Genomic DNA, 16,655 nt, shown 5'->3' on the forward strand with positions numbered 1-16,655 from the left:
TGGGCCGATTATCTTAATCTTGGGCAAAGGATTAATGCCATCTTCTGCATCTGAAGTCAAAAAGAAAGCAGGTGCGTTTTCCGGACTCCTATGGTACCTGGGAAATTTGCTGTGGTGAAAATGTTTAAATATCAAAGAACTTCCAACACAGTATTCACACATCTCCCAAGCAACTCTTCCAGGAGGAGGCCCTGTCGAATACAGACAGCTCTGCCAGCCTCAGCGGAGCCACCGAACGAAGCCACAGAAACCCTGAGGATCACAGGTCCAACTTTTTAAGGGCCCACGGGACCCGGTTCAGGTCAGGTAAGACACACAAACCACCTACTCTTTCAGGCTCAACTGCAAAAACTGCCCCCCCCCCCCCGGCCAGCCCCTCCTACTACAGGAGCTGGGACCCCAAACTAAGGACCCTCCTGGCCTCAGACTCCCAGACTCTAGAGGTGGTGTCCTCTGACACCTGAAATCAGGCGAGGAGGGACCGCACACCTCAGCCCCAGAGCAGCGCCGGACACACTGCAGGCAACATGAAAACAACTGCAAAGAAGACGAGGGGGCCTCTTTTTGGTCCAAGAAAGACCAAGTCCGCTCTAAGTCTGGAGAGTTAGGGCTGGGACTACAGGGAGGGGTTTCTGAGTGTATGTACCACTTGAAGGGGCAGCCTTTGAAACATGTAAACTCTGGGGGAGCAAGACACACGAAAAGGAAGGAAGTCATTTGGGTGTGAAAGGGGAAGTAAATGGAGAAATGTCATGGTTCTGCAAGACAAAACAAAATCAGAGGCACTACAACTCCGCCCCCATCTACAAACAAATCTGGACTCAGCAGTGTTGACAGAAGAGGGCGCATTAAACAGGGATTTTATAAAACACCCAACAGCACAGCAATGAACAAGATAAAGATTAACAGGTTTGTACAGTTATTGCAAAATATCAGAAAATGAATCTCATCATCTATCAAAGTAGTCCACACACATCCCCCTGGAAAGGCAGCCTGGAAACAGAAGAAAGCTGTAATACAACACTCTAAACAGGGCGAAATAGATCAAAACCACCTTGGATGAGAAACTTGAAAAGAAAAGAAATAGACAAAACCCAGGAAGAAATAAACAAGATAAAAGAAACACAAAGGGCCGAAACCGGTTTGGCTCAGTGGATAGAGCGTCTGCCTGCGGACTGAAGGGTCATGGGTTCAATTCCGGTCAAGGGCATATGCCTGGGTTGTGACTCGATCCCCAGTAGGGGGCATGCAGGAGGCAGCCGATTAATGATTCTCATCATTGATGTTTGTATCTCTTCCTCACCCTTCCTCTCTGAAATCAATAAAAATATATTTAAAAAAACCCACAAAAGTATCTAGAAATAAAGATTACATTACAAGCCCTGACCGGTTTGGCTCAGTGGATGGAGCGTCGGCCTGCGGACTGAAAGGTCCCAGGTTCGATTCCAGTCAAGGGCATGTACCTTGGTTGTGGGCACATCCCCAGTGGGGGATGTGCAGGAGGCAGCTGATCGATGTTTCTCTCTCATCGATGTTTCTAACTCTCCCTCTCCCTCTCTGTAAAAAAATCAATAAAATATATATTTTTTAAAAAGATTACATTACAAGATGCCCAAAGGAGAATAGACTCAAAATATAATAAGGGGCATTGAAGAAAGACAAAAACAAGAGAATGAAAATGAGACAAAGGGGTCACAAGAAAGGAATGAAAACAGAAGATAGTGAAAGAAGGAATCGCATTTGCGTTATTGGGTCCCTGAAGAAAAACTGACGGATGAACCAGCACCAATATTTACTGCTGCATTCTAAGAAACACTTCCCAAGAAAGAAAAATCTGCACATTCAAAGGGCCCACTGGGAACCTTGGAACAGTTAACTTACTTTGTGACATCCTCATAAAACTATTAGTTTTCTATTTTTTTTTTTTCCAACAAAAATCCCCAAGATCTCCAAGCAGAAAGATCAAATAACTTAGAGAGGCAAAAGAGCCAAAATGGCACATAAAAATCAAGATGACATTTGGAGCAGCATCTATTAAACATTTAAGGGTAAACCAAGGTTTTTATATTCGCACGGATTGTCCGTGTCAAGTGTCAAGGCTTTAGGAAACAGTTTTATGTTTTTCAACAAGTATTTATGCACCCATAAGGGAATCTGATAGAGAATGCACTCCATCCAACCGAGAGATAATGAGCATGTGTGTGTGTTTATCTAAATATATGATCCAGGACTAAAACAAAGGTGGGCATGAGGGTAAATAAATAAATAGATATATATCATCATGAAGTAGAAATAATATCACTAAAGGCATGAGAGAGCCGGTGGGTGTGGCTCAGTGGATGAGCATTGGCCCATGACCCAGGAGGTCACCCCCAGGGCACGTCCCTCTCCCTCTCCCTCTCCCTCTCCCTCTCCCTCTCCCTCTCCCTCTCCCTCCCCCTCCCCCTCCCCTCCCCCTCCCCCTCCCCCTCCCCCTCCCCCTCCCCTCCCCCTCCCCCTCCTCTCCCAAGTAAATTAAAAAAATATATATTTTAAAAAAGCATGGGAGAAGGGAGAGGGAAATAGGAAAGTAAGATAAGCTGACTGGTGGCTGTGTAGGTGCCTCTCAGCTCCAAATTCATTCTTCATTGCCTACTCTGAAAATGGGCCTGGACCCTTTACCTTTGCCAGCTGGCGCATTATTAAGCTCTGTCGGTAGAGGGCGCCAGGGAGCCATTGCAGAAGGGCTTTTTCGAACTGCCTCCTGTGTGCTGACCAGAAAATTTCTTCAAGCTTGTCTGGTACCCAAGGTCGTCCAGCAGCTGCCATGGTCAGTGCTCATGGCTTCTCCAGCACCAAGCTCCTGCAGGGTGCAGCAACCAGCAGTACAGCAGATGGCCCCTGTGCCCCAAACACCGCAGGAATGATGTAAGCTAGACAGCCCTAAACTGTTGATCCTAATCCCACCTTTCCTTTCCCTCAGAAGCATCAATAAACGTGTGGCCTATTCTGTCCTTTCTGTCTCCCGACCAACTCTAGCGCTTACCCATGTGGCCCTGAAACTAGCAAGAGTATGGCCCCCAGTGGGTGGCATAACCGAGTCTTCAGTCAGCACTCCACGGTTCATGCAAGCCTGCTGTTCTGTTTTTTTTTGTTTGTTTGGTTGGTTTTTTTTTTTTTAATATATTTTATTGATTTTTTACAGAGAGGAAGGGAGAGAGATAGAGAGTTAGAAACATCGATGAGAGAGAAACATCGATCAGCTGCCTCCTGCACACCCCCTACTGGGGATGTGCCCGCAACCCAGGTACATGCCCTTGGCCGGAATCGAACCTGGGACCTTTCAGTCCGCAGGCCGACGCTCCATCCACTGAGCCAAACCGGTTTCGGCTGGTTGGTTTTTTTTTTAAATATATTTTTTATTAATTTTTTACAGAGAGAAAGGGAGAGAGATAGTTAAAAACATCCATGAGAGAGAAACATCAATCAGCTGCCCCCCGCACATCTCCCACTGGGGATGTGCCCGCAAGCCAGGTACATGCCCTTGACCGGAATCGAACCCGGGACCCGTCAGTCTGCAGGCCGACGCTCTATCCACTGAGCCAAACTGGTTTCGGCGCAGCCTGCTGTTCTGGAAGGAGGCGCACGGGTAGGCCAGGGATGCCCATGGTTCTGGTCCCGTTACTTCTTCTGTAACCGAAAGCGCTATCACACGAGGAAGCAGTACTGTGAGGCCGGGTGGGGAGCTGGGATACTCTGTGAAAATAAGGGCTGAGGCAGTGTGGTCAGGGAAAACCACGCCATGTCCTGAGGCAGCCAGTCCTGCCACTTTCATGATGGGAAGGGTCTGCTGTGATTACCCTGAAACAGTGTCTGGCTGGTCTCCTGGGCACGTTCTGCTATTTGGGAACGCAGTGCTAGTCTCTCCTGGACATTAGACGTGTCTGTGGAACAGATCAGCCTTGCTGAGGAGAAACTCATGTTGAGCTCAGCATGCATCACTTCCAGCCCTCATCCATGACATTTTTAAAATTTATTGATTTGAGCCCTGGCCCGTGTGGCTCGTTGGTTGAACAGCAGCCCGTGCACTGAAACGTCACTGGTTTGATTCCCCGTCAGGGCACATACCCAGGTTGTGGTTCAATGAAGGAAGCAATCAGTTGATGTTTCTCTCACATCAATGTCTCTCACCCTCTCTATCTAAAAAAAAAAAATCAATAAAAAACATTTTTTAAAATGTATTGATTTGAGAGAGAGAGAGAGAGACAAACATCGATTTGTTGTTCCACGTATTCATGCATTTATTGGTCACTTTTTAATTTTTCATTTGTATGTCATTTTAATAGCAGAATACTCCTTATTTTATGGGTTTAAGAAGATGCATCTTGTCTTTATTCTGTGTGTCTTATTTTAAATGATGTTTCTGGGCTTACATTGGCTAGGAAAATCCTTGGTTACTGCTTGCATGTGCCCTGACTGGAGACTGAACTGCAACCTTGGAGTATTGGGACGACGCTCTAGCCCAGGGGCCCTCAAACTCCGGCCCGCGGGCCACATGCAAATACAAATATTTTATTTGTTCCCGTTCTGTTTTTTTACTTCAAAATAAGATATGTGCAGCGTGCATAGGAATTTGTTCATAGTTTTTTTTAAAACTATAGTCCGGCCCTCCAATGGTCTGAGGGACAGTGAACTGGCCCCCTGTTTAAAAAGTTTGAGGACCCCTGCCCTAACCAAATGAGCCACCTGGCCAGGGCCTCCCCTGACGACCTTTTTCATGAGCCTGGTGAGCAAGGATCGGCATGATTTGGAGAGGAAGGTGTGCCTTCTACCTGCAGAAGGTGGTCTTTGGTGAGCATTCACAGGGACAGTTAATATTACACTCTGGACCCATTCCAAGAAGCCTACTGATACCAGAAATGAAAGAGGAGTCATCACTAGTGAGCCCATGGACATTAAAAGGATAATGAAATATTATGAACTACTCTATGTCCCCAATCTGATAAATGGACAAATTCTTTGAATGACACAAAATAAGGCAACCTTGAATATACTGGGGTTTGGTTCCAGACCACTGCAATCAAGCGAATATTGCAATAAAGTGAGTCACACAAATGTTTTGGTTTCCCGCTGCTAGATTTTGCAAATAAAGTTTTATTGGGCCCTAACTGGTTTGGCTCAGTGGATAGAGCACGTGGACTCGATTCCAGTCAAGGTTGCAGGCTCATCCCCCGTAGGGGGTGTGTAGGATGGAGCCAATCAATGATTCTCATCATTGATGTTTCTATCCCTCCCTCTCCCTTCCTCTCTGAAATCAATAAAAAAAAATACATACATACATATACATATATATATTTTTTTAAAAAAATATATATTTTATTGATTTTTACAGAGAGGAAGGGAGAGGGATAGAGAGTTAGAAACATCTATGAGAGAGAAACATCGACCAGCTGCCTCCTGCACACCCCCTACTGGGGATGTGCCCGCAACCCAGGTACATGCCCTTGACCGGAATCAAACCTCGGACCCTTCAGTCCACAGGCTGACGCTCTATCCACTGAGCCAAACCGGTCAGGGCAATAAAAATATATTTTAAAAAAAAAGTTTTATTGGAACACAGCCATGCCCATTCATTTACATATTGTCTATGGTTGTTTTTATGCTACAATGACAATTGTGACAGAGACCATATGTGAGGTCTGCCAACCTCAGTAGGTAAAATGGGAAAAAAGATCTAGGAATACACTTTAAAATATAACTATTGCCCAGCTGGTGTAGCTCAACAGATGAGCGTCAAGCCAGGAACCAAGAGGTCGCTGGTTCGATTCCTGGTCAGGGCACATGCCTGAGTTGCAGGCTCAATCCCCTGTGCGGAGCGTGCAGGAGGCAGCTGGTCAGTGATGTTTCTCTCTCATTGATATTTCCATCTCTCTATCCATCTCCCTTTCTCTCTTTGTAAAAATCAATTAAAACACTTTTTAAAAAAAAACTATTGTGTATTAAGAAAACCTCAACTGTACATAGAAGATGTAATTGGTACTATGTATCTTATTTTTAAACTTTTTAAAATTGATTTTAGAGGGAGGGAGAGAAACATCATTTGGCTGCTTCCTCCTACACATCCCCTATTGGGGATTAAGCCCATAACCCAGGCATGTGCCCTGACCAGGAGCTGAACCAGCAACCTTTTGGTGCATGGAATGACGCTCAACCAACTGAGCCACACCAGCCAGGTTTATGTATCTTATTCTTGATAGAAAACTAAAACAAGATTCTCTAAATTAATATGTCAATACTCTCCGGCCCAAGACCACCAGGAGCACATCTGTAGGTGAATGAATGGGTTTATTACTCTTACGCTGTGGGGCATCTCAACAAGTGGGTGTTAGGAAGGATTTATAGGGTCCGTGCTTGTGTTAGGTGATTTGGGGGAGGGTTTAATGAAGCAGCGCTTTTCTCTGGATTGGATGCTTGTTAGGAAGTATTTCTATAATGGAATAATGTTAACATCTTCACTAGATGGAGGCTAAAGCTATATTGGTAAAGAAGCAAATCGCATATAATCCAAGATAGAGGGATGTTTCATCATTTTTGTGGTTTGGACAATTTTTGCTTTTGTCCAAGTTCAACAGATTACAGAGTGACCTTGTTTTTCTTTTGGTCCTCATGGCCTTGTCTGGTAATCTATGGAATTATTGTGTCCAACAGAACACCAAAGCCAGCTCCCGATATCGGGGATACTTTTCTCTTTCTCAAATCTATGAATTAAATGCAATTTTAATCTTAATCACCAGTTCATATGTGTTTGTTTTTTGAGGGAACTTGACAGAACATATCTATACAAATAAACATTAGAGAAGAGTTAAGAAACCCAAAAAGTATTATGAAAACTAAAAAACCTGAAAATAAAAGATTGGTAAATTTCACTGCACAAAATAAATTCATCTGTGTAATAAAAATCAACCCTAACTGGTTTGGCTCAGTGGATAGAGCGTCGGCCTGCAGACCGAAGGGTCCCAGGTTTGCTTCCAGTCAAGGACACATGCCTGATTTGCGGGCTCGATCCCCAGTGGGGGGTGTGCAGGAGGCAGCCGATCAATGATTCTCATCATTGGTGTTTCTATCTCTCCCTCTCCCTTCCTCTCTGCAATCAATAAAAATATATTTTTAAAAAATCAAAATACACAGGTTTGGAAGACAAACCACAAATTCATATAAAATATCTTTAATTCATTTGAGGAAGAGTTGATATCCCTAGTAAAATTTAAAAGAACCTCCCCTGCCCTGGCTGGTTTAGTTCAGTGGATAGAGCATCGGCTTGTGGACTGAAGGGTCCTGGGTTTGATTCCAGTCAAGGGCACATGCCTGGGTTGTGGGCTCGGTCCCCAGTAGGGGGCGTGCAGGAGGCAGCCTATCAATGATTCTCTCTCATCATTAATGTTTCTCTATCCCTCTCCCTTCCTCTCTGAAATCAATAAAAATATCTTTTTTAAAAAAACCTTAAAAAAAATAAAAGAGCCCTAACTGGTTTGGCTCGGTGGATAGAACGTCGGCCTGTGGACTGGAGGGTCCCAGGTTCGACTCCAGTCAAGGGCATGTACCTTGGTTGCGGGCACATCCCCGGTGGGAGGTGTACAGGAGGTGGCTGATAGATGTTTCTCTTTCAAAGATGTTTCTGACTCTCTATCCCTCTCCCTTCCTCTCTGTAAAAAATCAATAAAATATATTTTTTAAAAATAATAAAATAAAAAATAAAAGAACCTCTTTGTCAATACAAAAAATTATTTTAGGAATAATTTTAATTTTTAAAAATAAGAATGTACCATTCTACACCTGAAACTAATATTGTATGTCAGCTGTAATAGAAAACACATTTTTGAATTAAAAAATATATCATTGAAAAAATTTTCAAGGCCCTGACCTGGTATGTCAGTTGGTTAGAGTATTGTCCTTATACACCAAGGTTGCCAAGGTTGTGTTTGATCCGAGTCAGGGCACATACAAGAATCAACCAATGGATGCATAAATGGGTAAAGCAACAAGTTTTTTTTCCTCTCCAAAATCAGTAAATTTTTTAAAAAATATGTTTTTATGGATTTCAGAGAGAGGGCGAGGGAGAGAAACATCAATGATTGAGCCCCCAACCCCAGCAAGTCCTGGGACTGGGAATGGAGCTGTGACCTGGTTCATAGTTCAAAGCTCAGCCACTGAGTCACACCAGATGGGCATAAATGTTTTAAAAAGAGAAAAAATAATTTTCAAGAAGAAAACAAAACTGGGACTTACACAGAGGAAGGTGGGGCTTGCAAGAGTCAGAAAAAGACTACGCTTCCCAGGAGGCTCTGCGCTGACTATCCAAGGGCTCCCGACAGGCTTCGCGCGCTTTACGCGCCAGCTCTGGCCTCAGTCCGGGAGCCACGGAACCCGCGGAGGATGGAGAGCGGCGACGAGGAAGACGTGGAGAAGCACCGCATCCACCTACGCCCCGTCACTCTGCGCAGCGCCCCCCCTGTCACGCTGCACCTTCTGCCCTGCGAAGTCGGGGTTAACCGGCCCGCCCCTGTGGGGCGCTTTTTCACCCCGGCCATCCGTCAGGGTCCCGACGGTGAGCGCTCGCGGCCGGACTACGGCTCCCGGTAGCCCCCGCGCCGGCGCCGCGCTCTCATCGGCGAGGACGGGCGCGAGGGCTCCTGGGAACCGTGGTCCACCGGAGGCGGCGGGAGAGCCGCCCCGGGGTTGCCCCGTTGGGCAGGGACCAGGCCCTCACTGAGGCCCCACGACCCCCTTCTTCAGGACTCGAAGTGTCGTTTCGGGGTCGCCGTCTACGGGGCGAGGAGGTGGAGGTGCCGCCCGGCCTGCTGGGATACGTGATGGCGATGGAAGAGAAGTCGCTGGGGAAGCAGGACTTCCCAGGGGGCTCGGACAGTGAGGAGCAGGAGCTGGTGGAACCCCCGGAGGCGCTGGAGCGGGACTTCGTGAGCACAGGGGCCTGGGGGTGGCCGGGGGCGCGGGCGGGAGCGGCGGCCCCACGCTGAGCCCGCCGCCTCCCCCAGGACCGCTTCATGGGCGCCTCCGCCAGTTTCCGCCGCTTCACCCTTTGGGGCCTGGAGACCGTCCCTGGCCCGGATGCCAAAGTGCGTGCGGCCCTGACCTGGCCCAGCCTCGCCCAAGCGGTGAGTGGATACGTGGGCCGCCTCCGGCTTATTCACTGGGCTGTCTAGAGTCCTGCCCCACGCGGCCTTGGGCTTTAGGGCTGCTGGTACAATGGGGCTCTAACTGGGAGGTTAGACTGACTGGGTTAGGGCTGTGCCCCCCCCAAAGGGCTGTCATTCTGGGGAGCTGGGTCCCTCCAGAGTAGGTGGACCACCCAGCCCCCCCCCCCCCCTCTCAGAAATCCAGTAGTAAAAGTGACCCCTGTTGCAGATCCATGCACAGGTGCCGCAGGACTGAACCGGAGCTTGAAACTGGAAGCCACCGATCCCTTCACCCCAATAAACCAGCTCTCCACTTTGGATCCACCGATTCCATCACCCCAATAAATGAGCTCTTCCACGGCGTCCGTGAGTTTGCCCACACCTTGGAGCTGCTCTTTCTCCCACAAGAACATGTCATGGCTCCGGCCCATAGAAACAGTTTATTACAGGGGCGAGGGGAACAGGGGCAGGACAGGCACTGGGGCAAGAGGCCAGAATTCTGTAGCCAATACCCACCCCCACTCCTACTTTACAAAATCTTTTTACAGCCGCCAACCCTCTGTACATAGTGCCCCAGCCCATCTCACTGTACACGCCCGCCTGGCTCCCTCTGGGCCCCGGTTCACAGCAAGCCCGGGCCTGCAGCCAGCTGGCCTTAGAGCTGACCTGAGCCCTGAGCTCACTTTGGTGCTGGGCACCAACCAGCCCTTCCCAGGCCTGCCCTCTCCTTGTGGAACTGTCCTCAGCCTGGTCCGTCTCCCTTAGTGTCCCCCTGGGGGGCCCTGGGGCGGGGGGTGGGATGGGCTGTCAGCTCCAGTTCTGCCAGCTTTGTTGGTGCTGCCATGGGCTGTGCCTGGTCACCACTTCCCCCTCTTGCTCCAGTCCTTGGGAGTGAAGTGCAGACACTTGGAGTCGATGCGGAGGAGTCGCTTGAGCATAGCCCGTTCGTGCCCATCCACGATGTCCTCTGACAACGTGAGGATATACTGGCCCTGGGCAGGAGATGGGACAAGGCAGGTCAGCCCATGGGCTTGCACTCTGCACCTCCACACCTGTCCCTGCCCACCTCCCTACCTTGTAGTAGTTGATGAGGTTGAGGTACTGGAGCGTGGAGATGACATCCTCCTTCTTGATGCTGGTGATCTCACTGATCTCACTGTGGGAGGACAAAGACCAGGTTCCCTGGGGCCTTCGTCTTTGCCCCCGGAGCTCAGGGTGAGAGGCCTGGGAACACCGGCCACGCCATGCACCCCCAGGGGGGCGGGGCCAGGCTCACTTGATGGTAATCTGTGGCCTCTCCCCGCTCTCAGACTTCAGTCCCATCAGAATCTCCAGGATGGTCTGGGACCAGTAGCTTCGGTAGGACAGGAGGCCAAGGTCCGAGAGGGGCTTCTCAGGGGTCCCCGTTTTCCCTTCCACTTTGGAGAGTTCATAACCTAAAGCATCGGAGAGGAAGGGAATGAGTACAGGGTCACAGCTTTGTGAAACCAATGCCGAGGCTGACTGCCTGCTTCCCATCGGGCCCTGCTGTGGGGTGGTTCTGTGACAGGGTGTGTGGCTTGTCTGCTCTGTGCCTGTTTCCTCATAAAGGACTAATGAGCACACACTCCTCACCTGTGTGCCAAGCACAGGGACGGGTACTGAGAGAAATGGCTACAACCAGCTAGGAGGGGTGGTAGGGTTAGGGCAGGGGTCCTCAAACTTTTTAAACGGGGGGCCAGTTCACTGTCCCTCAGACCATTGGAGGGCCGGACTATAGTTTAAAAAAAACCTATGAACAAATTCCTATGCACACTGCACATATCTTATTTTGAAGTAAAAAAAACAAAACGGGAACAAATACAGTATTTGTATTTGCATGTGGCCCGCGGGCCAGAGTTTGAGGACCTCTGGGTTAGGGTAAGGGTTTAGAGGTGGGGTATGGCGAGGCAGAGAAAATGGCTTCTAGAAAGAGTGCCTCCGCTTTTCCTGGGCCATCCCACACTCGCTCTGTACTTGGGTGTGTGAGGAGGGAAGCAGAGCAGACCCCACCTGTGGACCAGGCCTGAGGTGCTCCCCGCAGCTGTGACCTGACCAGGTGGTTGTGAGGCTGCAAGGAGCACCAAAGAGCTTCCCAAGTCAGGGAAGACAGTCCTCCCTCTCAGTTCTCTCCCTCCCACTCTCGACTGCTCTGCCCTCCTCTCGCCTGCTGACCACTGGCAGTTCCTGGTGAGAACTCAGACCTGCAAAACACTGCATGGCCTCACGTTCCTTGGCAGTGCAGTCTTCACCCGTCAGGGCCCTGGGTGTCTCCACCCTTCCTCATCCTCAGTCATAACCGCTTTGTTGCACCATAGCCCATTCTGCTTTCCTCCTCGGCTCATCTTTATCGGCCAGTCTGGCCCTCTTGCCCAACCTCATGACTTCCACCGAGAAAGCCAGTGTTGAGGACAGAGGGTCGTGCTTTGGAGAGAGGAAGCACGGAAGAGGATGGAACACACTGGGTTCCTACTTAACCTTGCTGGGTCATGGTGCACGTAAAGTCCTGACTCATCAACTGGACACCACACTGGCCTCCTCAGCTGTAGGGAACTCCTAGCCCCGCATCAGTGCCCCTCCTAACACCTCCCACCTTGTCTGCCAAACTGAGCACACGTCCTTGGTAGCCCTGCCTGCACCCCCTTCTCCATTGAGGTCTGACCTCCAGGACTTTGTTCAGCGTCACCTGCTTTACCAGGCTGAGGGCTTTCTAAAGATGTGACGCCATCGTAGCATCGTTCTACCAATAACATTTCTCAAGTGGGCCACGACCCGGTCAAGTCCAGCCTCTGTCTTTCCCAAACAGCTAAGGCTCCCTCCCCGTCTTCCCGCTCAGCTCGGTTATCTCAGTGAATGGTGAGTTGAAGAGAATGGAGAGGGAGGCTGGGAAGCAGAAGGGAGACTTGGGATTGGAGGGGACACTGACAAGCTCATGAGGGATGAGGGCAGAGTCCCTTCTGGGCTTTAAGAGACTGACCTGATAGAATACGAGGAATATGGGCCATAACCATGCAAGTCAGTGTTTCCACCTCTTTGCTGAATTAACAGCATTTTGAACATCTGTCTACCAAGCTCAGGAAACAACTGGTCCTCACCCAGGAACTTACATGACAATACAGTAGCAGAGGGATGAGCAACAGCGGCTCACTCGGCTTTAGCTCATGGCCCTGGGCAGGATGAGTCAAATTTGGGGAAAGTGGGGTGATGCTTAGAACCTTGGTCAAGGAACAGTGAGGGGCTGAGAACCTAATCCAAACAAGCAGGGCCGTCAACCTGAGAATGAAAGCATCTTGGAAGAGTCCCGTCTTGACTTCTGGCCAAGGTGACTGGGCTGAGAATCACAGCGAGGCAGCATATGCGATGGGAGCACTGGCGCCCCAGCCCCTGGCCATGAGCGCAAGTACTCACTGAATTCAATCAGCAGCTTGCCATAGCCCCGACGCTGGTAGGGAGGCAGGGTCAGGATGCAGGCCACGTTGTAGTCTTCTGTCGATTCCTTTTCCTGAAAAGTGGCAGGTGAGTGTGAGGGGAGGGGCCTGGCCCAGGGCAGAGCAGGCTGAGGGAGAGGCAGGGTGAGCTCACCTTGGAGAAGTAGCCCACAATGTGGAAGCCCTTGCAGTCGTACTCGGTCATGACGTAGAAGAGGAAAGGGTCTGTGTCATAGTACAAGGTCTTGTGGTCGAGGAAACACTTGGCCAGAAGACACAGGTTCTGGGAATAACTCTGCAAAGGAAAAGCCTGTCACCGCTCGGTGCCCGGATTCCAGCATGGCCATGGGACAGGGTCAACCAGGAGCTTCTCTGTAGCCCAGGCCGATAGGGGACAAGCGTTCCTCCCCGAGACCCGACTGATTCCATCAGGCAGGGCCACTGTGCCGTGTTGAGAAACCCATGGACCAGCCCATTGGCCCTGGGGGACCTCCACTGCCCTCCCCGATAGTTAACAACGGTCAACAAACTGACATGTACCAAGAAGACTGACGATGCTTATGAGAGCAGCTCTGCCCATGTGACAGTCTTAGGAGTCTGGCTGTCAAAAAATACAATTCTTTTGCCTACAGTCACACCTCTTGGGAACTGACCTGATTGTCTACAACTGAGGTAAGGCATTCTGGAACTCAAAAAAAAAGTAGCCTTCGGAGCTCCCTGCCCAAAAAACTTATTAATTTTGCTATTTTAACTCTGCACATAATTTATCCTGCATTTCAGACATGACTTTTTAACTACCTGCTGGGCACTGCCACCTGGATGCCAAGTCCACCCTTAATACAGAACAGTAGTTAAAGCAGCCCTTCCTCTCAAGCTCCCAAGCCAGAGCTCTCCCCTGCCAGTCAAGGTGCCTGCCTCTCCCTCTCCCTCACCACCTTCTAGGCCCCAGGAATGGGGGAGTCTCTCAACAGTCCCTCCAGATTACCCCTCCTCCCCACAACCACAGGCTAAAGCAGGCTTGAAGCTTCAAACTTACGGTGTCCCCAACTGGCCTCATTCCCACCTCCTGAGCTCTGTTCCTTGTAACAGCTTTCCCTCATCCTCTCTGCCCTTCAACACCTACTATCGCTATACATCCACGCCTGCCCTTCAGAACCCCACTGCTTGCGAGTCCCTTACCCACCTTGTCCTTCACGTCAAGGCTCAAAAGTCACCTCTTCTGTGAAGCTTTGGTGACTACCTCCTCTGGGTCCTAATAACCCACCCTTTGCTTCAGGATACTTAACACACTGGGAGATCTAATGTGGTCATGGGGCCTGGCTGGTTTGGCTCCGTGGATAGAGCGTCGGCCTGGAGACCGAAGGGTTCCGGGTTCGATTCCGGTCAAGGGCACGTACCTCAGTTGCAGGGCTCCGCCCTGACCGAGGCCCCAGTCGGCATGCGTGCAGGAGGCAACCAATCGATGTGTTTCTCTCACATTGACATTTCTCTGTCTTTCCCTCTCTCTAAAAATCAATGGAAAAAATGTTATTCGGATGAGGATTAAAAAAAAAATAAAGTGGCAATTGGTGTGTCTGTTTCCTCCTTGGACTGTGAGCTCTCAGCAGAGATTTTTATCTAATTCCAGACTCCAAGTTCCAAGGCACTCCAAGTGCCTCAGTCACTGACCTTATTCTTTCGTCCATCAATCTCAAAGAAGGAGATGGTGCCTTTGCGATAAATCTCGTTGCCTGGAGGATGGCGCAGGTCACACTTGGTCTGAGGAAGAGAGGAGGATCAGGGGTGGCGAGGGATGGGGTGGTAGTAGGGCAGTACCTGGGACCCTTCATACCAAGTGACGCTGCAGACACTTGAGGCTACGGCCATACTTGAGGCAGAACTCGCAGAGATAGAGGACTGGCAGTGTGGTGAGCTCCTGTGGGTACGGGGAAAAGTACCACGGCTTGAGGCGGTGCCGGCCCAGCTCGATGCACTCAATGTTCTTCATCCGGGTGACAATGTCGTCGTGGCTCCGGTCAGACACCAGGCTCCCAGTCATGCGCGGAGCTGATGGTATTCCATCCGAGCTGTCCTGGGAGTCCTGCCCAGGGCCAGTGAAAGGCACTGGGTTACAGGAGACTACAGCTCACACAGCACTGCCCCCTCTCCCCCAGGTTCTCTTGTTCAAGCCTAACAGCAACCCTGTGGGGGAGGTACATATAACCCCCACCCTCCAGATAAAGAAACCAAGATTTAGAAAGTTTTCATTGAAAACTTTGGAAAGATCGCCAACCAGTTCGGCTTAGCTCCTAATAGCACCACCATGGCTGCCCACCACTGTTATATATTTTTAAACTAGCCACTAAACTCTCCACCTGCCTTTGTCCCTTCCTTTTTACTCAGCTCCCCTCTTCCCAAGACCTACCTCATCAGTGCCCAAGCAATTTGATTTTCGCTTCCGTCCCGGCTGAGCTGCCACTGCCCTGCGGGCTGATCCATTCTGTAGATGAGATGACAGGAATAGAAGTGGCTGTGAGATGCGTCTGAAAGGGGCTACCAGAAGGTAGAAGAAAGGAAGGGGAGAAAAAGTGGTCTGGAGGACTCACCTGAGGAAAAACTGAGGCTGGGGCTGTCTCGCTGGGCACTGGAGTTGCTGGTGAAACCACCTCCACCTTCCGTTTCTGCAGAGAGAAACCAAGAAAGGTGGGTCAGAAGGTAGAGAAGGTGGGACCTGAGAGGAAAGCAAGGTCCCTGGAATTGCTGAGGGTACCGTTGAGCGGTGGTTGGGCTGCAGACAGGAGCTGGAGGAGAGCGGCTGGTCGGGCTCACCACCGGGAATGGCCTCCCGCTCCTTAGGCAGGTTGAAGCGGAGAGTGATCTGGACCGGGATTGGCAAGGTCTTCCCGCTGGCCTGCGCGGAGGCCGGCTGTAGAGATAGGTCCAGGGTCTTCCTCTGGGGTGGGGATGGTGGTGGGACGGGGCAGGGGGGTGGGGGCCCCTCAGCATGGAGTCATCAAACCCCTCCCCCTCAAGGACACAGGAATAGCCGCTGGACTCTGGAAGCTACATCTGCGATTTGGTCCCCATCCTTTGCAAGCTGAAACCAGGATGGGAGGTGCTGCCTCCAGCCCATCCAGGAACCACTGAAGCCAAGAGATGAGAGAAGTAGGAGGCAGGAGAGAAGAGGTGAAGTAGGGGACCTACTCACCACCTCTCTCTCTGGAGAGCCAGGGCGGGACCCAGGAAGTCCGTTCTTGGTGGGGGTCTTGGCCTCTTTCTTAGGGAACTGAATCTTCTTCAGGTCCAGCCGTTCGTGGGTCACCCATTCATCCAGGCGCTTGTTGACTGCAGCAGTGGGGATGGCTCAGGAAGGAGGCCAGAGACCATCCCCCAACTCTACCAGGGGCCCCTCCTTACCCCAGCCCGGCACTCACAGTCAATGTAATGAACGTAGAAAAGCTTCCTGCCACTGATGTCCTTCACGCTCAGGATCTCGGCCAGGGCTGGGGAGCAGCATAGGGGCCGTGGAAGGGTCAGGCCGGGGGCGCCACCCTTCTACGACCTGAATACACTCCCAAGCCCATCTCTAAGCCCCAGCACTAGGCAGCTCTCGCCCAAGCCCCTTGTCACCCGGTGCCACCCCCTGCAAGCCCCGCCCTACCCATCGCGGAGCCGCGACAAGCCACGCCCCTCCTGTGTATCTGCGCCCCGCCCGCCCCAGAATTCCCGAGGTCCCTCCTCCTCCCGAGGGTTCGGTTGACTCCCTCCCGCCCCTCGCCCTCGGGTCGCTTAGCCCCGCCCCCCGACGTCACTCACGCCACTCATCTTCGTTGTCCTGGTTCCGCCGCAGCACCGGCAGGCGGCAGCCTTCGATTATCTCCCCCTGGGGAGACAGCGCGGCGCCAGGGTCGGCTACTGGGGGTCCTCGGGCTCTACCCACCTCCCCTGGCTCCCTCCGCCCCGCCCCGGGCACCGGACTCACCACCTCCGCCATCTTCCCTCCCTCCACTGCCACTTCCGGCCCCTCTGGGAGACGTCACTTCCGGGACCGAGCGCG

General features: G+C 51.0%; 2 protein-coding genes and 1 long non-coding RNA gene across 8 annotated transcripts; 2 read left to right on the forward strand and 1 right to left on the reverse strand.

Annotated features, from left to right (window-relative positions):
- The first annotated feature begins 8,356 nt into the window (after window positions 1–8,356).
- On the forward strand, window positions 8,357–9,535 carry RNASEH2C (ribonuclease H2 subunit C). Its single transcript, XM_059710070.1, has 4 exons — window positions 8,357–8,584; window positions 8,773–8,954; window positions 9,033–9,152; window positions 9,403–9,535. The coding sequence occupies exons 1-4, from the start codon at window positions 8,413–8,415 to the stop codon at window positions 9,427–9,429; spliced, it is 501 nt and encodes a 166-aa protein (XP_059566053.1). The 5' UTR covers window positions 8,357–8,412; the 3' UTR covers window positions 9,430–9,535.
- Window positions 9,536–9,594: 59 nt separating this feature from the next.
- On the reverse strand, window positions 9,595–16,653 carry KAT5 (lysine acetyltransferase 5). Of its 6 annotated transcripts, none has more exons than XM_059710066.1 (14): window positions 16,581–16,653; window positions 16,415–16,481; window positions 16,033–16,101; window positions 15,807–15,943; window positions 15,369–15,524; window positions 15,205–15,279; window positions 15,024–15,098; window positions 14,451–14,699; window positions 14,288–14,377; window positions 12,774–12,914; window positions 12,600–12,693; window positions 10,450–10,609; window positions 10,248–10,329; window positions 9,595–10,165 (listed from the first exon to the last, which is right to left on the reverse strand). In XM_059710066.1, exons 1-14 carry the CDS (start codon window positions 16,590–16,592, stop codon window positions 10,031–10,033), a joined length of 1,542 nt encoding a protein of 513 aa, XP_059566049.1. In that variant the 5' UTR covers window positions 16,593–16,653; the 3' UTR covers window positions 9,595–10,030. The 6 variants fall into 6 exon arrangements, with proteins under 6 accessions (XP_059566049.1, XP_059566051.1, XP_059566048.1 ...); XM_059710068.1 differs by having other exon boundaries at window positions 14,451–14,534; window positions 15,369–15,551; XM_059710065.1 differs by having other exon boundaries at window positions 15,369–15,551.
- Window positions 11,069–14,190, forward strand: LOC132241410 (uncharacterized). Its single transcript, XR_009454494.1, has 2 exons — window positions 11,069–12,047; window positions 13,252–14,190. It is a non-coding gene; the product is annotated as an uncharacterized LOC132241410 (long non-coding RNA).
- Window positions 16,654–16,655: the final 2 nt, after the last annotated feature.

Source organism: Myotis daubentonii, chromosome 9 (assembly GCF_963259705.1).
Source record: "Myotis daubentonii chromosome 9, mMyoDau2.1, whole genome shotgun sequence".
Classification (NCBI taxonomy): domain Eukaryota; kingdom Metazoa; phylum Chordata; class Mammalia; order Chiroptera; family Vespertilionidae; genus Myotis; species Myotis daubentonii.

Excerpts from the sequence above, each read along its gene's own strand:
- RNASEH2C (XM_059710070.1), top strand. The coding sequence starts at position 8,413 with ATGGAGAGCGGCGACGAGGAAGACGTGGAGAAGCACCGCATCCACCTA. Across the intron at positions 8,585-8,772 it reads CATCCGTCAGGGTCCCGACG|GACTCGAAGTGTCGTTTCGG; the intron begins GTGAGCGCTCGC and ends CCCCTTCTTCAG. Across the intron at positions 9,153-9,402 it reads GGCCCAGCCTCGCCCAAGCG|ATCCATGCACAGGTGCCGCA; the intron begins GTGAGTGGATAC and ends CCCCTGTTGCAG.
- KAT5 (XM_059710064.1), bottom strand. The coding sequence starts at position 16,592 with ATGGCGGAGGTGGTGAGTCCGGTGCCCGGGGCGGGGCGGAGGGAGCCA. Across the intron at positions 14,378-14,450 it reads AGTGTCTGCAGCGTCACTTG|ACCAAGTGTGACCTGCGCCA; the intron begins GTATGAAGGGTC and ends TCTCTTCCTCAG. Across the intron at positions 10,330-10,449 it reads AGGCCACAGATTACCATCAA|TGAGATCAGTGAGATCACCA; the intron begins GTGAGCCTGGCC and ends GTCCTCCCACAG.